The following is a 24,952-nucleotide window of genomic DNA, read 5'->3' as shown; positions in this document are numbered from 1 at the left end:
TTTATAAGCCACCAGTGCAGTAGATGTATGTTGTGCCCAAAGATACTTGGTTGTATGGAAAGACATCCATCGGTCCCTGGGTTTTCCAGGGACAAATAGCCCTGCTTCCATGTACATCAGAGCATCAAGTTCTGGCAAATAAAAACATTGCTATCAAGGCATTGGCTCATGTGATTGTTAGTTTCCTACAGGAGAATCAAGTATATATGCTTCCAGTTTGCTCTGCCTGTAGGACTTGTTGATGGCTATGTGGCACATGGACATATATATAGTCACAGCAGTTATATGTATGGATGAGTGCAGTTATGTGTGTGTTCAATTGCCAACATTCATATGTGTGCATTCTTACTGGCTAGGAAACATGCATGTGTCCGTTAGAAATGATATGGTGGGTATTACTAGCCTTCTTAAAAAGCAGCAATTGTGTAGCTTAAAAACTCTCCAAGGGACACTTATTGATTCAAGACAGGGATGACTGCATCATAAGCTGGATTGTATATTACTTCAGGTCTTCAGAAGTACATTTTCTGGGGCTAACATTGGCAAATAGGAGTCTAATAGAAGAGAATGGATGTAGCTCAGGGTTGAACTGTAGACTCCATGGGGTTCTCTGAGCTTGGTTGTTTTCTTACAGACCTTTTGTTACCCGACTAGGTAACACCTTCAGTGCTAGAAGGGAGTGTGGCTTGCTTTCTGTTTATATACTTGCCCTATCAGTGTTGATGGGGGTGTTGTTTTTTCTTGGTAGTTCTTTGATTAGGGTATTGTTTCCTGCTTGATTGTTTGGTGTTAATCCTGGTGTTAATCCCTGCTTATCTGGGTGTTGATTGCTGGTGAGGAGGTGTTGTGCTCTTTTTGTTCTGTTTATTGGTACAAGTCAGCCATCAGCAGGCACATAGAGATAAACAACATTTACACACCATTCAAAAGAGACAATGAAAAGGAAAAGGCTGCTAGAGCAGTGAGCTGCTAGAGCAATGTTTTGCAAACTTGGCAACTTTAAGGTGTGTGGACTTCAAGTTCCAGAATTCCCCAGCCAGCCATGCTGGCTGGGGAATTCTGGGAGTTGAAGTCCACACATCTTAATGATGCCAAGTTTGAGAAAAATTGTACTAGGGGGTTCCACAGATATCTCACCTGATGGCTGGGAAAGGGAGTGGTGTTGACAACTCAGCTATTGCACCTCTCTAACGCATTTCTATGTTTGGCCAGTACAGTGCAGGCTGTGAGATTCTTATCTGCCCCACATGCCAGGGTTAAGGGGAAGGGAATCCCCCAGGTAGGTAGGTGGCAACAGCCAACGTACGACGAAGCCACCGTGCCAAGAAAGGGATGTTAGAAAGCGTGTATAAAACCCGGATGATTTCAGGGAGCGGAGCGTCGAGACTGTTCACCTTTTCCCATACGGACCTGGTCTTTGTTACTGCAGCTGGAAAAATAATATCGCCCAAGGCTTTATTTAAATAATAAATTAACGACTTCCTTCTCTTGCCTTGGGAAACTACACTTCCCAGCTAACGTTAGGAGCATGTGCAGATGTATTACGTGACGCGAACGATCACAGGACCCAGCTGACGACAGCGGCCTGGGCGCTCGGAGGCGGTGCTGTGGGGGCTTTTTCATTTCTCGGCAACAAGGAAGAACGAAAGCCGGAATTTCAGGAATCGTGCGTTCTTTCCAAAGCGTAACAGGTCAGGAAAGTCGCTTTTGCTTCTCCTTCTTGTTAAAGTGGATAATCGCTTCTATGGTTTTTGGCAAGGGGAGAACAAGGATGGCTCCTGGGGTAACTTTTTAGGGCTCGGAGTTTAGCTGCGTTGGAGGTCGTGCTTTTCCAGACAACCGGGCAACGGGCGGTGGTGTGCTTTGTGTTAGATCCTTAGTAGCGGAAGGGCGGGGGGAGAAAGAAAGCCGTACTGCCACGGTGGGGTGGAGGGTGGCTGGCTGTGCCACCGGCTACAACTTGTCTAGACGAGGCAGAGGCAAATCCAACGAGGTCACGCCACCGCGTTTTGTAATCCTGCTAGCTGTACCGAGCTCACGGAGTCTGAATCGCTTATTTGTATTTTTTCCCCATCTTAATGTCAGAGAAGGTTGTGGGGATTTAAATCAGAGAAGAGAAGATGGTTTAGTGGCACTTCAGCGTAGCCTTTTAGGAGAGGGGAGGGAGAGATTGCAGGCTTTTAAAACAGTCTCCCACGAGTTTGGCATTTCAAGCTGTAATATGAAGTAATTTTTGAATTGCAGCAGAATGTAGTTCAAGACTGTAACGATGGGTTGGTCCAACTCTTAAGAGCTGCATAATATAAACAGAAATTAAGGCACTAAAAACATTTCTCTTTTAGAGAGGCTGTGATAGAAAAAGTGCTTATCTGTTCAGTTTTTGCTTGAAGTTACTGTCAGGTCCAAGGTACAAAAATCCCACTGTAAAACAAAAGAAAAGAGAGTTGGGAACCCTTCACTAAGTTGCTTGTTTTTTAAAGGATGCAGTCACTTTCTTCACGCTTTGCCCTTAAGGAAAAGTACAGCACAATGGGATGTAAGATTATCTTTTATAAATCTGATGTAAAAAAGTTTGGGAGATTATTACTGATATCTGCGTGAATAAATGCAGCCTTACTTTCCAGATACATGGATTATGTTTCCCTAATCACTAATCAACATAGCATAATAGTTTTATAGTATTGTATTGTATGCTGGTCTTTTATTGTGTTTGGTCTTGAACAGTAAATAAATTTTAATTGATAATAATGGTTGGGGATGATTACATCTGTGATCCTGAAACATTTGGAAAAAGCAAGTCTGAACTAAAGTAATGGTGAAATAAATGGTTTAGCATTCAAGGGGCTGGTGGGATTACAAAGTTAGCAGTTTTTTCTAGTAAAGTGATTTATTTTGAACAGTGCAGTATCCATCTGAAGTGGATGAAAATGCAATGTATTGTCTCAACCTTATTGGGTCCATACAATAATTTAGAAATGTCCATTGTTAGGATGAATGATCTGTTCAGTTTACTTAGACATAATGTTTAAGTCTCTCCATTAAGAGTTCAAATCAGTAATGTCTGTCAAATTTTATTATGAGCGGATATTTAAACAGAGGGATCAATACACTGGTATCTCGAGCTGAAAGAAGTTCCAGGAATATTATGGTTCTAAATGAAATCTTGTTTTGAAGAGCTTGTACCGATAATATGGAACATGGCTCAGAAATAGAGCACACAGAATATACTAGAGATGTGCAACTTCCTTTGAAAGGGTTATTTCAGAACACACAGGAGCATCTTTTTCTAGGTTTGTGCTGCTTCTTTTTCTCAACATAGTAGAGATGTGGAGGCAATTGGGAACAGCTTCCAAAGCAGCTTATGTGAGTCTGGGGGAAAACAAATCCTGTTCTATCAGTTTGAGAAGAATTGCTTTGGAAGTTTCTTTTGTACTTAGAGATGAGAATTCTTCAGACTGCAGGTGTAATGCTGTATTTGGAAATACAGGTGTGGTCTACCTTTCACTTACATATTTCTTGGGCTTTTTGCTGCTTATCAGTTGAATTAGTCCATAAAGCAGGGGTGGGCAAACTTTTGGGGCCAGGACTGCATTGTTTTTAACAAATTTATCTCTGGGCTGAATGGAAAATTTAGAATAGGTGGAAAGGGGAGTAGTAAAATCTACCAGCTCCCGCCTCAGTATTAACCAGAGCATTAGGCCTAATATAACTGTTTTATTTACTGTCCCAGTAGTGGTTGTGATATATAGCCAGTTTGTTGTAGTGGTTAAACCAGAAGACTGAGTTCTAGTCCCACCTTAGGCACGAAGCCATCTGGGTGACCTTGGGCCAGTAACTCTCTCTCAGCCTTAGGGAGGAGACAGTGGAAACCACTTCCGAAAAACCTTGACAAGGAAACTGTAGGGACTAGTCCAGGCAGTTGTCAGGAGTCAGAAAGTGACTCAAAGGCGCGCACGCATATATACGCACACAATCATGATAGCAGCAGTGGGTCTTGGAGTAGTCTACGGCTTGTTCAGTCCTGTTGAGAATAGCTTGTTTTCTCAGCTGAGGCTGCAAAATTAGGCAAATTTACTAGTTTCTAAATTGATTTCAGTGGAGATTCTCTGGAGTAAACATGGGTTAAACCACTGGAGTAAACATGGATTAAATCAACTTGCATATCTAGATAATTGATTCGTCATTTTCCTATCACAGTTTTAACTAACATTCTTTAAAAATTCTGTGCTTTGGAATTATAACATTATGTGACATCTTGGCTAGTTTGGTCTGCCATGTCCAGGTGGTGCTTGGCAAGGCAGTTATAGTGTGGGGTCTCTAGCTCTTTTGCTCATTTGAATAATTAACAGGAAATAAGTGGAAGGAAAGGCAGTTCTACATGCATTCAGCACTGTTGTTAAATCTTGCTTATGATTCTTCTGAGTCCAAAATGTTATAATCTTCAAAAGCAGAAAAGCCCTTCATGTTGTGTGATATTTTGGTTTCTTACAAGAAGTGGCCTAGTAATAAAAAGTCCTGAAAATGTTTCAGGCATCATAGGGATTCTTAGAAATTATGGACAATGCAGTGCATATATAGCCACAATCATTTAAAATTATTTATTTATTCTTAAAAAAACCAACAACAACTCATCACCATTGAGAGAAAGAAATTTATTTTACATCAGCATTTATGAATTTGGCATCCTTCTGATATGGTAACAACTTCTAGAATTCCCAAGCACCTTTGAGAACTGTTGCATAGATGCATCTTTTTAATGTCATTACTGCTATGTTTTGCTGTATCTGCAGAGGTGCATCGTCTCCTTTTCCCTCTAGAGATTGGTGATGGCATTGGTGAAAAGTGGATGGCTGCTCCGACAAAGTGAGTAATGGAATCTGTTATCCACTCTTTGCTTTTGGGCCAAATAGCTTGATATTAAGATAAAATGATTGGATTCTTCATGTTGTTTGCTTTTAAAAGTCTGCAACTAGAGCAGACAGACAGTGTGCTCTATGCAAGGGCTTTGTTCCTCTTTTTCTCTTCTCCCCTCCCATCAGCAAGCTGTATTTTCTTTCCATAGGGGAAATTACAATAAGGGTGGTAGTGGGGGAGAACTTTTGGACAAAGGAGAAAGGGATTAAACAGCTGTTCCCAGCAGGTACCCCCCAGATATGTAGAGCTACAGCTCCTATGACTTCCACTTGGGAGATGGTTGGGAATTCTGGAGTTGTGGACAACATAATAGAATATGAGGCTGGGAATAGTGGATTAGACACATCCTATCCAGGTAGTGATCTCTCTGGCTGCATTGACTAAAACAGAAAACATCAGGTAAGCTAATAATGAATTTATTGGTTTGGTTTGGTTTGGTTTGGTTTGGTTCTTACTTGATCTATAGTTTGGTTTCCTTAAAATCTTTCAGAAAAGCATGTAAAAAAAGGCTTCATATTTGGATTATCATATTTTAATTATTGCCATGATTAAAACCATAATATTGTGCTAAAATCATTGGGGGCAGCATTTTGGCCACAGCAGTGAATGTAGAGATGTCTGTCTTGTTCACTGGTTAGAGGAGGAAACTGAATGGCTTGTCAGAGTGAGTTAGCTAGTCCTTAGGAAGAGTTAGGAAATATTTCCTGGCATCCAAGCTGTATCTTAAAAGCATAAGACTAACTCAGCAGACTCAGACCCAGCAGCTTTTGGTTCCTCCATGTCCAGTTAGATGATTATAGGAAGTTCATAAGGAGGACTTGAGCACCTTGCTTCTGTTTCACAATATCTGATATTTAGAGGAATCCACAGCCCGCCTCTGATACTGGAGATAATTGGAGGTGTAGGCGTATTGAGTGTTTTTAATCTTCTTTTAAAGATTAAAAGATTAATGGCTGGTGGCTATTCCTATATTCTGATGTAATGAATTCCATACTTTTTTCGAACAGAAAAGGTTTGACATTTTTCTTAAAGCACTGTAGAATATTCAAACCTTTCAGTAATTTCAACTGAAAAAGAGGACCTCCTTTTAATATGTAATATGTATGGTGATATGATGTCATTTTTTGACATAACAGAAAATCTTTTTAAAAGGGTAGTGTTACAGACGCTGGCTGCTCCCAGGTTTGGCTTATGGTCACTCGCTCACACACTCACAGCCTGTTGAGGCACGTGGATCTTGTCAGCCCCCCTTGCTTTCTACCTGGGTTTCCAGATAGGTGCGGCTGGAGCAGACAGACACACAGCCCTGGTCAACAGCGGGGAAATAATTGGGGAAACACACAAAGCTCTTACAACCGAACACTGAGGCACGAGAGGTTCTTTGTAATACACGGAGACCCAATGAATTTAAAGTAACAGCAAAACTTTACTGGTTGCAAGGTACATTTGCTCTTCCTCACACACACACACACACACACACACACACACACCCCTTCCCAACTAGGCCGCCAGGCACTAGCTAGAGGGACAGCTAGAGGGACGGAAGCCGCCAAGTCTGGTTGACTCAGATGACCAAGAGGACTCAGACGACTCAGAGTGGGCGGGCTTTGGGACCCCTTTTATCCCCAAAAGTACAAGTTGATGGGATTGGGGCGAGGGCCTCCGTGTGCTCAGGCCCAACCTCCTCTTTCTGGTTCAGGTCCTTTGTTTTTCCTTAACGACTTGCTTCCTTCTTATCTACCTCCCCGAAGGGATCTCATAGATAAGATTCCTGGCTTTTGTCCTCTCTGCTTAGTGCCTGCTTCATCTTTAGGTTATGGCAGCTTTAGCCTAGTCTCACAATAGAAAAGACAAAAGTGAAATGTTAGTGATTGACAACAGAGCTTTCATAACCTGACACTGTTCAGATGGCATTTGTAAAGGCTGGCATGCTAGTTTTCATTACTTGCATGCTTCTGTGTGAAGAAAAAGTAGTGCATGCCATTCTGTTGAATAGAAGAGTTCACACATTACAGCATTGCTGATCTGTACATATAGTTACTTCAGTGTAACAAATGTGAGTGCATGTGTTTATAGAGGGATTACTGGAATCCTTTTTGGTATCCATTGCACTGTATAAGCTATTCCTTCATCTGAAAAAACATATGGATACAGTAATCCTTACTTTGTTACTACAAACTTCATAATTTATTTTTTCAAACAATACATAGTTAAATTCTGTTCATATTTACCAAGATGTAAGTCCTGTTGAATTAGATAGGACATATATCTGAGCAGATAGTGCTTAGTTGTTTTTGTTCTTTTTGCTACAGAATTTTCTTTTATCCCATGTCAAGCATGATAAAGAGCAAAACAAATACAATTCAGTAATACAATCAGTGCAGAATTTGTTTTTAAGAAATTCTTAAATTCTATTTCCTGAATTACCCTTGTTTTTACTTTTACAGGTTGTCCTCTTAATGACCACTCTTCAGCAGTTGTTCAAACTCATGACAGTACTAAACAAGTAGTAGATATGATTGGACCTCATACTTATGGCTGTTGCAATATCCTGCAGTCATGTGATCACAATTTGTGACCTTTCTTGCTGGCTTCCCACAAGCAAAGTCAATGGGAAAGCTGGCAGGAAGTTGGAAGTCACTTGTCATATGAGGTCCTTGCTTAATGATCCGCACGGTCCTCATTTAATGATCGCAACTGGGACTGCTGGAACTGCTGTCACTAAGTGGCATGGTTATGTGTTTTTTTGACTTATGGCCACATCGCTTAATGACAGAATTTCTGGTCCCAGTTAGTGTTGTTAAACGAGGACTACCTGTATTACTTTATTTGAAATTCCTGGGCTTCAGACTTAAGACCCAAGTTTACAAGCCAGGTTTGCATATGCCTCACTTCTCTTCTCCTTCCATGATGAGGTAGCTTTATTAGAGTTCCTGTCTGCTTTCAGAATGGGAAGGACTGATTTACTTACTAGAATTCTGAACTGCATATGATGGAAGAATTAGGGTGAAAGAGACAATGGAGGCTCAGTGCTTATCCTTGGTTTGCCAAACCTTGACTAGGAAAGCCAATATTACTATATGCAACCTGACCCACTCTTCTTGGGGGAAATTGTGTTCACTCTTCTTGGGGCAAAAAATGTTATCAGACAGCACAATTTTGAAAGGTAATATCCAATACATGGGAAAAAATTGTTCATGTGTAAGTACTTTGAATGAATTGCTTTTTAAATTTTTTTTTACTAGTATGAAAAACGAAATATCACAGACCTAATTGAAACACTTTTTAAATCTTATTTTAGAAAAAGACTGCCTTTTAATCAGTGTCTCCAAAAATAATTATTCTCTATTTCTTTAGGTACTATATTACGACGCTGGAAGAAAAATTGGTTTGATTTGTGGTCTCATGGCCATTTATTATTTTATGATGACCAACATCGGCATGATTTAGAAGATAGAATTCACATGAAAATTGACTGTATCAATATCAGAGGGGGAAATGAATGCCGAGGTGATTATGTGCTTTTTATATGACTTTTCATTTCCCTTCATGTGCCTGTGTCTGCTTTTTTTCCCCATCATTCTAAGTGAACTTAGTGTTGCCTGTAATACTGGTATTAGTGGTGTAGGTCTAAAACTAATTAAAATGCTGAACGTAGAGAAATTGTTTTAAATGCTGGTCACGATGGTTGTTTTTGTGTGTGTGTGTGCGCGCACATGCTCACAGTGTGCACACACACACAGAGTAATAGGCTTCATTGATTTGGTGAGACTAACTCCTATGTAAGCTTAGATAGGATTTTAGTGTTATAATAATTGGTTTACCAGCAGTGGTGAGGATTCCCTTTATTTTTCTAATGACAGAATCTGTATACATGTCTTTGGTTTTTATTTCACAAGAGAGGAGAGGATGTTGGAAGTTTGAGCTTATATATTTCATAACTAAATCCATATATTTCATGAACATTAAACAAAGCAGTTGTTTTGCCCTACTTGGGAACAGTTTCATGTTATGTAATGTGGGCGATGACTGACCAACTCTTTAATTCCGTTCTTTACTGCCTTCTGTTTAAAAGCCAGAAAAAAGTGAAATGTCATAGGCTTGTCTGTAGCTCATAATCACATAACTGAGCTAAATCAGCCAGCAGCACAGTGCAGTTTCTGAAAAAGCTACTACAGTCTTATACTGAATTAACCAAAGAATAGTGTCCAGTTTGCAAGAATTAATAAGTCTCATTCCTGCATAACAGAACTGACACATTCATCCCATGAGCACTTCGGTTAAGTCCTGCCCTTCTAGTGATAACAGTTTCCTGCTGGCTGTCTCATGTGCATCTGCTTGTACAAAGGCTTTCTTCCTGTTTTTTGTGAATACAGACATCTGCAGAAGCTATTGGCATTAGAGCAATGTTGATGGGGTAATCTAGAGTGCTACAGTGTTGAGTGCTCTGGATAACATAATCCTCGATTACAGCTTCTGGACCTCTTTAATCTGCTTTAAGTAGACTACATGTAGAATACTGTATCCAGTTCTGGGTGTTACAGAGGATGTTGACAAGCTAAAAGTGTGTCTGAGTCATAGTTGAAAGGATGGGGTGGTATGTTTACTTAGAGAAGAAAAAAATAAGGAATATATGAAAGAGTGCTAGACAGGAGATAGAGCAGACTTGTTTCCTGCTACTCCAGAGGACAGGACTAGAACTTGTGAGTGGAAATTGCAGGGGGGCAAAGTTCAGATATAGCTGAGGAGGAGAAACACTCTAATTTTACCTTGCTCAGTTCCTGGGGAATTGCTGAGGATTCTGCAGTTAAAGTGGACACATTTGGAGGGTGCCCAGGCTGGGAAGGGCTGGTCTAGATAACGTCCACTGTCTCCCCTGTGAAGTTATTTTGAGTCAAACAGTTGTCCATATTTGCATCTCAAGTTCAAATGTCTTATTTCACATATGACTTTTTTTAAAAAGGTGTCAGCTAATTCTGTTTTGTATTATAAGCTTGCATTGTGGACTCTGTCAGGGATGATATTTCTCTTTCATTAGGGAACCAATGTTTTTGGTTCTATATGTTGCAGTATTTTAGTTCTAGGAAAGGATTCCTAGTATATTAGATAATTGTTTTTTTTTTTAAATATACAAAAGCTAGTCAGGGCAGTCAAGGGTTCATATAAGATTTTTTTGTCTAAAAGCTCTTGTGGGGCATTGTACTCAATCTACTCATTCTCCACAATTGTATGAATAGATCCTTCCTGTTTTCTAATAATACAAGTTGAGAACTTAAAGACACTAACCAGAGAATTCTGGGAGTTGAAGTCCATACATTTAGAGAAGGGCACAGTAGCACGCATACTGAAAAATCATAGAAGTTTAGTTTTTATTGCTTCTACTTCAGAACCTCTCTGTCTTTGAGCAACATTGTGCCTCATGCAAGGCACTATTTCCAATTTTGCAGAGTGTGAAGGTTGGGAAACTTTATGTGACATCCTGATAACTTACAGCAGAGCCTTGCACCTTGATTCTTTAGCAGTGAGAGCTTTGTAAGTATAAGGCAAACAGAAATTGCACATATTTCTTATATTTGCCAGGCATGGCTTCTGGATTCTGCTTTTGCTGGAGATTCAGCAAACTCTCTCTGTACAAGATATATAACATGGGAAACAAATATTTCCCCCATTTTCAATTAAATGGAAATAGATGCAGTTTTAAAAGACCGTTTATAGTTACTTTTTACTTTACAATTATTATATATTCCTTGGTTTGCTTATAAAAGCTTGATTGCTGTATGAAAAGTATATATTATTGAGACAATAATTTTAATTTATTGATTGAATATATTTTAAAATGGGTTGAATGTTTATTAAAATTGGAGATGACAGCTGCTGAACTCTCAGGAATGCAGCATCTCTTCCTTTTCTTCCTGTTTAAAAGAAATGGGCAGACAAAAGTTAACACTGAAAATGGGGGAAAAAATCAACATTAAAAAAAGGAAAGCAAAATAAAGAAAATTATGTATTACAAACTTTCTTTCCCACTGCATCAGATACAGAAACTGCTAAATTTTCAGGAAAGAAAAAGCTGGGTGACAAAAAGAATACTGAATTAGAAGTCTCATGTGGCAAATCAATCTTGCTTTTCTGAACCTCAAGTACTACCACTATTAGCAGTTTCTGAACTTTTTTATAGTTTTACAATTTTTATGGACTTAAAACTGGAAGATTTTTCTGTGTTGAGACAAGTTTTTTTTATCCTTTCATATGTTACTTTGTTTTTTGATTTGTATGTTTCTAAGCATGCATCATTTCACATCTTAACCATTTTATATATCATTTAAAAAGAAAAATATTTTATAATCTTTTTTATTTTCCCAATTGTTCAGGGGGGAAAAGTGGGACTACTTTTTTTTTCCTTGCATTTTTGTAACATCTATTTGGATGTTACGATTTTGATTTTTGTGTTGAACTGTTAACTTTTCATCACAAGGAGTAAAATCACCTCTCTTTATTTCTGGACAGGTTTCCAGCCCCCGGAGGGTAAGGCTAAAGATTGCGTGCTGCAGATAATTTGCCGCGATGGGAAGGTGCTCAATCTCTGTGCAGAAAGTACTGATGATTGCTTGTGAGTTTTGAATGATTTGGCTCTTCTGCTTTGATGCAAGTATAGGATCTTAGTAATTCTCATAAACAGTAACAGTTCTGCCAATTGCAAAAGGGCAGTCTCTTTGGTTTGGTCTTTTTTTTTTTAATAATATTTTATTGAAATTTTAAAGTTACAAATTTAAAAGTTAGAAATGAAAAAGAAAATTGGAAATACAAAATATAAAGAAAAGGAAAAGAAAAAGTGAGATAAAGTAAAAGGAAAAGAAAAAAGATATGAAAAATAGATAACTTCCAATCTGTCTCTGGTCTTAGGAATAATAGGTGCTAGTTTTTAATACATCAAGTAGGAATAATTCTTTGTCAAAACATATCCCATTACATTTATAATCTAATCTTCAAATCCCCATGTAAGCTTCGCCCCACCTGCATTTTGCAAATAGTCCATCAGTGGTTTCCATTCTTTAAGGTAATAGTTATTTGAGTTTTCTTTTATAAGCAAGTCAGTTTATCATTTTCTGCCATTTCCATCAGTTTTAACAACCATTCTTGTATTGTTGGTAGTGTCTGGGTTTTCCAAAATTGTGCATAAAGAAGTCTTGCTGCGATAATCATGTATTGAGTAATTCTAATAAGATGTTTTCCTGTTTGAAAGTCCATTATCCCCAACAGGAATAGTTCTGGTTTAAATGGAATCTGTATTTGTAGTATGCTCTGCATCAAGGTTTGTATTTGAGTCCAAAATTTCTTTGCAATTTTACATGTCCACCACATATGGTGAAACGACCCCTCTTGTTGGTTACATTTCCAACAAATGTTGGAAATTGTCCCATACATCTTTGATAGTCTCTGGGGTGTCATATACCATCGATACATCATTTTATAAATTTTTTCTTTCAAATTATAACATAAAGTAAATTTTAATCCTTTAGACCACATATTTTCCCATTGCTGCAAATGTAAATTATGTCCAATATTTTTTGCCCATTTAATCATGCATTCTTTAACTTGTTCTTCAACCATTTCTTCTCTCAACAATAATTTATACATTTTTGCTATTAGATGTTCATCTGTTTCACATAATTGAATTTCAAATTCTGATTTATTCTGTTTAAATCCAAATTCTTTTTTATCAATTTTAAATTTTTCTTTATATTGCATATAAGAAAGCCATTGAAAGGTATATCCTTCTAAAACCAATTGCTCTTTTAATTTAATTTTATATTCTCCTTGTCCTTTTTCTAATAAATCTTTATATCTCATCCATTTATTTTTATCTCTTGTTTCAGTTCTATAGAAGGCTTCTTGTATAGAGGTCCACATCGGCATCTTAGGGCATAAAAGTGGTCTGCATTTAGTCCAAACTTTTAATAGAGATCTTCTGATATAGTGGTTTTTAAAGTCCACATTAACTTTAACTTTATCATACCAAAATATCCATGCCATCCAAATCTCAAATTATGACCTTCCAAGTTTAATAATTTTTCATTTCTCAAGGTGATCCATTCTTTAAGCCATACTAAACAGCAAGATACATAGTACAATTTCAAATCGGGAAGACCCAAACCACCTCTTTCTTTCACGTCTTGTAAAACTTTATATTTTATTCTTGGTTTTTTCCCTTGCCATATTAACTTAGAAATGTCACGTTGCCATTGTTTAAAGGGTGCTTCTGAAGCCAATATTGGAATTGTCTGGAAAAGATATAGAATTCACGGCAAGATATTCATTTTAATCACCGATATTCTTCCTAGTAGTGACAATTGTAACTTTTCCCATCGGTCTAAGTCTTTTTTAATATCACTGTTTATGTTCCACTGGACAGAGTGGAACATAATCATTCTGAAATAAACCAGCATTCTTTGATGTCATATATACTCCCAGATATTTTATTTTTTTCTCTATTGTAAATCCAGTTAATTCAGTTTCTTCTGTTGATAAAAATCCATATTTTTAGTTAAAACCGTTGTCTTTTGTATGTTTACTTTGAACCCTGCTAGCGACCCAAAGTCTCTCAATTTTTGCATTAATGATTCAGTCCCCTCCAATGGGTTTTCTAAAGTAATGACTAGATCATCAGCAAAGGCTCTTAACTTATATTCTTCTTTTTTAACTCTTATTCCCAAAATGTTGTCATCTTGTCTAATATCTCTAAGTAATACTTCTAAAACCAATATGAATAATAATGGAGACAAGGGGCATCCTTGTCTCGTACCTTTTTGAATTTCACATGGTTTAGTAAAGTCTCCATTAACAATTATTTTTGCGGTTTGTGGTATATATATTGATTTAATCCATTTAACAAAGTTTCCCCAAATTTCATAAAATCCAGAACTTTAAACATAAAAGGCCAATTTAAATTATCAAAGGCTTTTTCAGCATCCAAAAATATCAAAGCTGCTTGTTTTTCATAATGTTGTTCCAGGTATTCTAATGTATCCAAAACATTTTGGATGTTATCTCTAATTTGTCTTTTTGGTAGAAATCCTGCTTGATCCTGATGGATAAATTTTACAAGAATATTCTTCATTCTTTCCGCTAGAATTGTTGTGAATATCTTATAATCATTGTTCAATAGAGATATTGGTCTATAGTTCTTTGTCAAGGTCAAATCCTTGATCTTTTTTATAACCTAAAAATACTTTTTTTTAATCTTTCCTTTATCTGCCCTTGTGTCATCTTATCAGCAGCTAAGAATACTTGTATATCATTTTCAAAATGTATTACCGTACTTCATGAAGTTACGGATGCAGATGTTGATCTTATTTTCCATAATCTGACTGTTGACTTTCTCTGATTACTTTTGAAGTCCAGGAAAACTAATGCTAGATTATCCTGAATATTCAGTTGAGTTTACTTGCTTTCTTCTTTCAAGCTTTCTTCTTTCAAGATTAGGAGTTATTAGCACATAACTGCTAAAAGAAGGTTCAGTTTCCCTCTGTCACCAACATAATTTTTGCTCTTGATAAATTAAAGGCAACTACTACTAGTTAAATTTTGTTCTGGTCCTCTAAATCTTCAAGGTGAATATCAGATCATGTATGCTGCAAATGTTTTCCTATAGAAATTGTTGGTCACCAGAGTGATGGAGCCTTTAGGAAAGGATTGACTCTTTTTGGGGTGAAAAGGCAGGCTCCTAAAGAAACCTTCCCCTCCCCTTTCCCCTCTCTAGGTAACAAGCTTTATACATTCTCAAAGGTGACAACGGCAATACAGATTCCATCCATAGAAACCCCAGTTTCAGCCCTACTGTCTTGTGGTGGTGTCTAAGAAGTGGGACTGGGAGTAGGAGTAATAGATGAACTGAAGGAGCCCTGTGGCATCAATATTAGTGGCATCTCAATCCAAATGCAACTGTCAGCTCAATTATGGCTTGGTTCTCTGTTTTTGGGGGACTGCTCTTACTCCCAGAGGTCCCAATGGATGAAAGATACTTTAAAGGGGACTAGTGAGGGCTTCTGAGATAATGGCCTATTTTCAGTGGACTACGACTAGTTCTTTGCAGGGTTATCACTTCAAACATTCCAGTTTGCTAAGAACAATGACACAAGCACTGGTATTTATTGTATGCCGCCCAGAGTCACATTCTGTAAGATGGGTGGCTATATAAGTGTGATATATAAATAAATGATTATAGAAAATTGCTTCCATTCTGTTGGGACAGTAATCTTTGTTTTAATACTTTTTATATAGAATTCATAATGTTTTCTTCCTGCAGCCTTTCTGCTTTCACTCATTGTTTAATTTCTTTTCTTTCAAGATAATTTTTTCCCCACATTTCATTCTTGAAACTACCAAATAATAGACTGTCCGTTGTCCAGCATTCACTAAGCATACAGGGTGACATTACTTTTGCTGTCATAATATTTAACATTAACCTAGATGGAAGATGCTTTTCATGATAGTCTTAACTTCAGTCAGGATAATAGGACTGTGGACGTTGTCACTAAGGGGTGTGGGTTTTTCATAAAGATAATAGTGGAATGAGCCCTTGTTTCTTTTCTAAGGGGAACACAATCCTTCATAATCACAAGACACTGGCTGTCCAATATCCACCCATACCCGTTGCATGCCAGAGAGCATGGCTTGCACATGAAGAATTTATCTAAGCAGATATTAGAATGTTTGCTGTTCCAGACAGTTAATCTTTAATGAACCAGGTTCATTTCAAGAAAAAACGGTTCCTTACTCCACTGCTAGCTATTAGGTTAGGGAACACATCACACTGGCCCACTCCACAAGTAGCAGGCAGATCTCAAGGATATTGGGATCCACTCAGGAAAGCAACATTAGCTTGGGCCAGTTTTCCATAATCATCAAGCAGTAGCAGAAAGTATAATTTTCATTGCCATGTACGCTGTCAGAGTGTGCTGCATGTTGACCATGCCTATCTTAGAGGATAGTACCATAGTACATTTTCCTGTCAGCACCATTTTTTTGAATTGTAAGCCGCCCAGAGTCACCCTCTGGGGGAGATGGGCGGCATATAAATTTAATAATAAAATAAAATAAATAAATAAATAAATAAAATTGCTATGATGACCGACAACTCTTTACCAGATGTGGGGCTTGATAGTCCTGCTAAAGAAGAGAAATTAGCCTCAGCTTATGGTTTAGACAGGCTGTGTATCTGTTTTACTTTTTATATATTGTCCTTAGAGTACTGGGTTGAATCTGTGGGTAATAGATAATAAATAATGTAGTCTATGTGGCTGAAATCAATTCTTATGACTGAGAAGTTTCTTTCCTAAGGGGATAAAAAATCCTTTTTGGGCCTGTGTTCTCACATGAAGAATACAGGTAGTCCTTGACTTACCACCACAATTGGGACTGGAACTTCCATCACTAAGCGATGTGGTCATTAAGTGAGTTGTGCCTGATTTTGCGACCTTTTTTTGCTGCCGTCATTAAGTAAATCACTGTGATCATTAAGTGAATCACACAGTCATTAAGTGAATCCTGCTTCCCCCATTGACTTTGCTTGTCAGAAGTCCCCTGGGAAGGTCACAAATGGTGATCACATGACTCTGGGGTGCTGCAACCGTTGTAAATGTATGCCGGTTGCCAAGCACCCAAATTTTGATCATGTGACTGCAGAGAAGCTGCAATGGTCGTAAGCTCGAGGTCTGGTTGTAAGTCACTTTTTTCAGTGCCATCTTAAGTTCAGATGGTCATTATATGAATGATCGTAAGTTGAGGACTACCTATAGTTAACCAAAGTGAAGTGAATTATGTATGCAATCTTACAAGGGGTGGAGAAATATTTAATTTGCCTGCACCTGTTGCAAGGAAGATTGGGAGTTACTTCTTTAAATATTATTTTTTCTATATTTTTTCTTTTCTCTTAGTTTTTCTTATTCCTTTCCTTTTTTTTTTTGCACTTTGTATTTTATTTTCTTTCTATTTTGTTTTCTCTTTCTGATTTCAGTTTATATTATCTTTTAGTATTGTTAAACTCTTAAATAAAAGGATTTAAAAAAAAGAATAGTTAACTGTTTTCTATAAGATCTATCATCTGGTGACCAGAAAGATACTTCACAGTACTGTAAGTCTACCATTCAGTCTTTTGAGTATGAAGTTTTAATGCATTGGAATAGAATCATAGTGGTCTAGATTTGGAGAGTTAACACATATGCTGTCTTGCACTGTGGTCTGATACTGTAAGTGCATAATATATACCAGATTCAGGTGATTAAGCCCCATCCCACCCTGAATTGTGCCTCAGTCTCTACTGTTGTCATGACTCTTTATTATGGAATCCCAAGCATATCACATATAGTTTCACTTTGAATATTAAGAGACAACAACGGTAATAAATTATTATTATTATTATTGTTATTAAGCTATGGTTGTTCAGTTACAACTGGTAATTGCATACATAAGTTGAGGACTTTTGCTAGTGATTTGTTTCCTTTTCATGCTGTACTTGGCCCATGTGTCTTGCAGGGCTTGGAAAATTGCCCTTCAGGATGCCAGAACAAATGAGGTGAGTTTTTTTTTTTTTGTTATCTATGGTGAGAGATGTAACTATTTATTTGTTATGAATGATTTTATCCCACTTCAATAATTTGATTCTAGGTGGTTTACAAGCTTTACTGTCACCAATATTTTAATGTTAGTTTTTAACTAATAATTTATTGATTTCTTTCCCAATATGTATATCCTGCCTCAATTCTCATGGCCTTTGGTTGGGTAACTAGAGGATAAAACATACAGTACAAACACAAAAACAACAAAAAGGTTAAACGTAACAAATGGCCAAGAAACAACTAAGGGGCAAAAGCACTCTTGAACAAGATAATTTTCATGTGTTTGCGAAATGCAATCAGGGTTAGGGCCATCTGCATTTCCAGGGGGAGAGTATTTCAGAGAGTGTGGGGAGCAGTATTGAGAAAACCTGTTACCTGGTTCTCATTCCAACTGAGCCTCATAAGGAGGGGGAACTCTCAACAGGCTCTGTCTAGATGTCTGAACAGACAGGCAGATCTTATTCTGACAAGACTTTGCTAGAGATATCCGGGTACTGCACTGAGGGTTCTTTCAACAGTAACCTAGTTGCTGCATTTTGAATCACTTGTAGTTTCTGGGTCATCTCCAGTGGCGACCCACCTGTAAAGTCTTTTGGTAGTCCAGCCAAGGCATGAGTTACTGACACCAGGGCATCTTGGCCCAGGTAGGGTCATAACTGGCACACCGACCCATGCTGGGCAAAGGCCCCCATGGCTGTGCTTCCACTGGGTTGTTTTAGCAGGAACTGAGAGTCCAGTAGGATCCCTAAGTCATAGATCCCCCTCCTTCAGGAGGAGCACAACCCCATCAAGAGTAACTTTTAGGACCAATGGCATTGGATTGCTCTGCTGTTTATTGCTGAACAATAACTCTGTTAGTTAGCTCACTTTTCCATTTGGTCTTGGGATAGAATTTGCAGAGCAGGTTAGCTGTATGAAAGAAATCTTTCAGAAGTAACACACTGGGCAATACCTGAGCAAAGCTGGATGACAATGTGTGTTGTGTCTTTGAAGAAACACCAGACTATTGGCAAATTGCTAGGATTAATACCACATTTGACATAGTCCATTATTGTACAATTGAGTAGCCTGGGTTGAAGAAAAACCCCAGATAATCATGCCACTTAGCACTTTTTATTACGTTTGTTGCAGATTGTGATTAAAAGAGATTATTTAAATGCAAAAAGGAGGGGAATCTGCAACCCAAGTCCCCAGGACCTGTATAGTAGAACATTATTTCAGTTTCAGAGATGAAAGAAGAAAGTCAACATTCCATATATGGTCAAGTATTTACTATCCCAAAGTTAAATTGTAGGGGATTTTTTTTAAAGAGTATTTGTCAGTTTCTTTAAAAAAAATCTTTTTTTGAATAAGTAGTGAGGCTTGGAACATACTTTCCATGCTTGTTGTGTTCCCTGCTCATGAACCTAAAGTAAACCTTGGGAAATGTTCAAGGCAGTGGAGGCAGACTTAAACTCATGAACACTCTGCTTCTACCAGTTCAAGCAGCCTTATGGGCCTGGTCTGCTCTCAAGGTGTGATACAGGTCCTGTCACCATGCTGGATGAGGTGGTGGGACCTGTAATCCAACACATGTGAAAGGAGCACCAGGATTATGCAAGGAGACTTCAGAGTCAGCTGAGTGAAAGGTTTGTACAAAAACAGCTTGTTTTTGTAAAAAGCTACAACCTGTTTGCAGAAGTGAAAAAAGGGAAAGAAATAGCCCCAAGAGGAACAACATAGCAGGAGCCTTTTCTTTATGAAGAGTGGGTTATGTAATACTTAAAAAAAAAGATTCAGTCACTATCTGTACAAAGGCAACAAAGTCAAGTTTTTGAATAACAGATCACTTTTTGAAGCTGGTGGGGCTCCTGGTTGGGATTGTTACTCTCATTCTCATGGCACTGATCTGAATTGCACAGAATGGACTCTTAAAAATAGTTTCCTGTGCCGTGCCATTCATTGTGGCATTTCTACTATTGCTGAAAGAATTGAGTAAAGACACTTAGAGTGTTGAGGTTCTTTTTTTCTTTTTTGTAAGAAGTCTGTTGTGAGATCTTAGGGATTAATTTTCCTACCACAACTACTGGCAAGCCTGATCTATGTTACATTACAGTGGCACCTCCTTTCCTATTCCTCTGGGAATGTTATTCTGCATATGTGCTGTTTCCATTTCTCATCTTGCTGGTATTAAATAGAAGGCAAAACTGAGAAGCTAAACTTGTACAGTATGTATAATAGGTATTAAATTATCCAGCTGTTGATCAGAAAGACTGTTTTGTAACAAAAACAAAAAACCTATATTTTATATGTGCAAAAGATTCTAGTTTCTTTGAGTTTCTTAGGTTTGGTCTGCTTAGTTGCATTTGTCATTTAATAACATGACCAACTTTTGCTGTATTTTTGTATTGATGTGTCCAGGCTTATGTTGCTTCGGAAGTGATGTATGATGACAATGCAATTTCTTCAGCACCTCCTCCATACACAGCTTATGCAACACCATCACCTGAGGTACGTAGCATAATCGGTTGTAAAGAAAGTAAGAGCAGATGACTTAAAACAGTGACAATTGACATGTTTCATGTCATCATGCATTAAACTTGCTGACAGGGTCTCTGACTTGAAGCAGAACTGTTAGGAAATACGGTTTAATTTTTCATACAGGTGCATTATGCCAACCATTCCTAATTAAACCATAGCCTGTAGCATCCTAGTCTTGGATCCCCACCTTGACATTTGTGGGCACCAGTGGGTGCAAATCACATTTCCCTTCCCTGTCCATCTGCTTATTTCGACTGAAAGCAAATAAATGGAAAGTTAAGATGCTGCTAAGTACTTAGCTTAAGTATACCCTTTGTTTCTGAGGATTACTTTGGTCCCCATTAGATCCTAAAAGCATTCTTACTAAACTAAATGGTGGGCTTTGGGTGTGCTTGCCAGTTCTGGAGGGGGGGGGGGAAGGCAAAGATCAGCTAATGACAGAGAGAGCATCCTGAGAGGGTGAAAGTGGTGCTGGGGAACAGCCTAATCTGTTTGACCTTCTGGTAAATAAGTGTTTTGTAATTGGCCACATTTACTTTTACCATTTATGAGAATGTTCATAACATGATTTCAAAATTGCAAATGTGCCCACTGTCCCCAAAAGGTGCAACATTTTATTTAGAAAAGGAATTCTTGGATGTGATTTCTCTCACAAATGCTCCTAACATGTTTATAATTTCCTCAGGTTTATGGTTACCCACAATACAATGGTGCATATCCAGGGACTCAGATCATCTATACTTCTAATGGACAGACATATGCTGTACCTTACCAATATCCAAACCAAGGTACTTGCTCTGTTTATTTTTCTCTTGAGCTGATTCACAACTTAGAGTCATTTTTAATAAATTATATGCAGGCATTGTTTTTACTCTACAGCAGGGGCAAGCAATCCTTTTGCAACCAAAAGCTGCAAAACTTCTGCAGCACTACTTTTTAAAAAAATGTTGACCTTCAAGCACCATGGTAGTGAAGTCACCAGAAGATCTAGAGCTGACATTTCCACCACCCCCCACTTTATTTTTAATCAGAGAAGGCTAAGCAAAATAGTTGGATTAGGTCTACTGAGAAGCTTAATACTCTTATTTTAGGGTGGTTGTTTTTTAATGAGTAATTTGCCATTCAAATTTGAGCCATGTGATCTTGGTGGTACAACACAGACCAGGGAATCACATGTGGCCTAAAGGTTATCTGCCTTTGCCATATATTAAGGAATGGCGAAAAAGTATTTTATTTACCATATTTTATATCTAGTGTGTTTGCACTGAATCAGCAGGTTATTTTGGAAGCAGTTCTATACATATCTGGAAGTAAATGCTACTGAACTCAGTGGGACTCATTTATGAGAAGATTACTTACAGGATTACACTATTGAGTATATCCTGTTTGCATCCACTCACATCAGGAATGTACTTTTATTTAATTGCTTAGTCAGTAATAGTCCTAAAATAAATTACAGTTTTGTAAGTAATGGGAGAGTTGATGCCATGTGACAGACACATTCGGTGCTTGAGTATTCTTTAGAGTTGCTGTGGATACGCAAAAGAATCTGAGCACCAATTCTTACCCCATTGGTGCTTTACCAATTCTTGGCTTACTTCTAGAAATTGATAATTACGATGAGACAAAGTTATGTGATAAATGATCATGTATGAGAGCTAATTATATCATGCTGTAGTTGCTTTGTTCATTATGTAGTATTTGAGTACTGTATGACCAGCTTATCTTCCAGTTCTTCAGCCTGAGTTCTTTGTTTCCTCACAATGACTTCATTCAAACAAGACCTCCTGCTCTTCCAAAGCATTTTGGAGGATCAGGAATGAGTTAAAAGAGTGCAGTATCTGAATACAAATGCAGTCTTAATCAACTGTTCTTACTGGTGTTCCTTCATTTGCCCCTTGTTTTGTGTGTATGTGAATGATAGGTATGTTCTCTAGAGCTATTTGCTATTAAATTCAAGTTTTTCTAGTTCACATTCACTGCAAAACTTCCTTTATTACTTCATAATAAGGTATAACCCAGAATGTGTTGGGTGCCCAGTTTTATGGAGATCTAACATTCATTGTGCTAGAACAATACAAAAATAAACAGAAAAGAAGTGATTTCAACTTTAGTTCATTGATATTCTCTTTTATTCCCTCCAGGACCCTATGGCCAGCTTCCTGCAAACCATGTCATCATTCGAGAACGTTACCGAGATAATGATGGAGACCTGGCATTGGGCATGTTGGCTGGGGCAGCAACAGGAATGGCCCTGGGCTCATTGTTTTGGGTATTTTAGGTTTCCTTTGGAGCTTCAACATGAGGGAGGTTCTTACTATCTTCTGTGTATAATAATATATATATTGGCAAAGTACTTCAGTTTAGTCTATAGGTGTTTCATAAGTTCTAACAATGTTTTTGCTAGTGATACACTGGAATTAATCACATTCTTAATCATCCAAAAGTTCACTTTAGTTAAAAAAGGCCAGGTAAGTTTGAGCCTATGTAGTGATAAACAAGTAGCAGTTATAACAAGTGAAGTATTACTAATGGTGGCTAAAGAGCCACAGCTGACTTCATTTTAGAGTGAAATATTAACAGTTCTGTTAAAATTACTTTAACTGCTGCCTCAGAAGGAAGCTCAAGTATCTTTTTTAAACACTCCTCGAAGACAAAAGATAATGACTTAGTATACACTTTGAGATCCGAGAGAGAGAGAGAATGAGTGAGTGTATTCAGGTTGATCTTGCGTTTTAGCAGCAGGTAAATACTTACCATAAAAGCAGATAGCACTATATAAATCCTCCTGGATCATTAAGCCATAAACACTCTGACATTTTGTTTGTCCTGAAAATATTCATATTCGTACTTGAAAGGTAGAAAGGAGTTTGATGACCACGCAAATAATGCCAGTGTCATGGAAGTTTCTATTTCACTTAGTTGGAAGATGCAAAAGACTAGATGTCATCCTCTGGATGTGTTGTGTTGAATTATTAGCACTCTTAGCCAAGTTGAGGTTATGCTGCCTAGATTTCTGGGAGTTGCCATCCCATCACATCAGGGAGATGCCAAGATAGGGAATAGTAAGTATTAATGTCCTGGACTTGAGAATTTTAGCTATGCCAGAAGAAATCGAGTAGTAAAATAATTCAACCTGGGTGTAAAAACTGTTTGTGTCTTAATAAATAGTAGGAGATGTTATGGTCATACTGGGCATTTAAAGCTTTTTCAGATTGTTCTAAATATAGGAGAATAATTATAAATAGAGAATGGAGGCTTACAAAAATTTATTCATTTCTTTTCATTGAAAATTATTTTTATCAATTATTTACTCTTCTGGTACATTATAAAGAGGCTTATCCTTGGTGATTAAGGCTGTTGTACTTCCAAGAGCTTCTGATGAGTTTCATTTTCTACTTTTAGCTCACATACAATATTAGCAGTAAGAACCTGATATTTTTATAGATAAGCAGAGCATGCATGTCCTGTTGAAATCTTAAGATGTGCATAAAACTCTTTCAGTTGTCTTATTGTCTGTTGTTTTGTTTTGCAAAGTTGAAACGTTCACAGAAGCAGACTTGGATCATGCCAGGTACCATAAAGGCAAATGTTAATGCAGTGTGTGATGTCCCTGTTGAGATGGGATAATTAATTCAAAGCCAGGTGATGACACAGGAAGTCTTAATACTGGTTCTGTAAGCTTTGCATTAAGCATATGCTGATACTTTCTGCCTGTTGAAGTTTAATGAGAGACATGGGTGTTATCCATCATTGTTGAACTTGGAAATTTTCTTTTAAAGAAATAATCTCTCTGCTGAGATGATAATAAATAAACATAAATAAATAAATAAAAATGATAATAAACAGTTTATTCACTGTTCCCATGAATAGATCCAGTCTAGGACATTTCAAGTGATCACACTGTGAATTGAAGATAATAAATGTTTCATAAAACTGATATGTATTTAAATAATATATAAGTTACATTGGAATATATAAGTTACATTGGAAGCCTTTAAGATATAAGAAGCTGATTATATAGTAAAAATTAATACTAGCTTTTGCTGTTTTTCTGTAACTTGTCAAGTGCAACTTTTATGTCCTTCATAGATTTTCCTGAATCCCCCCATTTCTATGTATTTGTACTTTGAAAAAAATAAATTTAGTCTTTGAACTGCTGGCAAGTTGAAATTGTATGTATCCCTGGAATTTCTTGATAATCAGCCTAGTTAGGCGTCAAAGATGATCGCAATATGTGTTGAAACTATAAAATCACTCTTTTATTGGAACATTTGTACCCTATTATGCAGAATTCTTTGAATATTAACACAAAATATATATATAAAAAACTTGCTAACTGGATTTTAAAATGCACTGGGTAAATCAGGTGATCACTAGCTTACCACCTGGCCAGTTGAATTACTGTTGAATTTTAGTTTGCTGCAAAATCAAAGAAAACAATCCAATGTGTCATCTATAAAACTCCTGTGGCAGGTCAGACAGTTTGTGTGTGGGGAAGGTGGGGATTTAGAATGAAAGAAGTACCATGTCCTAAATACTACACAGCTTAGGGCTATCCAGTGCTGAAAGGGTGTGTGTGTGTATGTGCAACATTATGGGAGTGGGAAGGGGGGATTCTTCCCCTGCTTTGCCTTTGTTTTTTTTCATCAGTGGTGGGATTATTATGAAATAGGCCTATTTACATATGTTTAAAAAGAACACACATATGAAGGATTTGTTTTGATTCTGAATGCTGGCTGCTATGAAAAACCTGGATACTGAAAAACAAGAAAGTCCATTTAAGTGAAGTGGTGGACTGAATGTCTGAGTACACAGTAATTGAAAAACAGAACCCCAAACTATATCATGGGAATAGGTTTTGAAACAGTTATTGGGGGAGAGAAGAGTTTCTATGCATG

At 37.5% G+C, this 24,952-nt stretch overlaps 1 protein-coding gene across 1 annotated transcript; it reads left to right on the top strand.

The window, feature by feature from the left end:
- The first annotated feature begins 1,540 nt into the window (after positions 1–1,540).
- Positions 1,541–24,212, top strand: PLEKHB2 (pleckstrin homology domain containing B2). The gene is made up of 8 exons (XM_015888771.3): positions 1,541–1,691; positions 4,791–4,863; positions 8,272–8,424; positions 11,422–11,524; positions 17,449–17,488; positions 19,932–20,021; positions 20,737–20,839; positions 22,196–24,212. Exons 2-8 carry the CDS (start codon positions 4,827–4,829, stop codon positions 22,330–22,332), a joined length of 663 nt encoding a protein of 220 aa, XP_015744257.2. The 5' UTR covers positions 1,541–1,691; positions 4,791–4,826; the 3' UTR covers positions 22,333–24,212.
- The last annotated feature ends 740 nt before the right edge of the window (positions 24,213–24,952 follow it).

The sequence above is a fragment of the Python bivittatus genome, unplaced genomic scaffold (assembly GCF_059951505.1).
Source record: "Python bivittatus isolate LINGU-HERP-01145 unplaced genomic scaffold, Pbiv_v1 ctg000980_np1212, whole genome shotgun sequence".
NCBI lineage: Eukaryota > Metazoa > Chordata > Lepidosauria > Squamata > Pythonidae > Python > Python bivittatus.
Note: the sequence above shows the minus strand (reverse complement) of the source record. Positions and strands in the feature narration are given on the sequence as shown.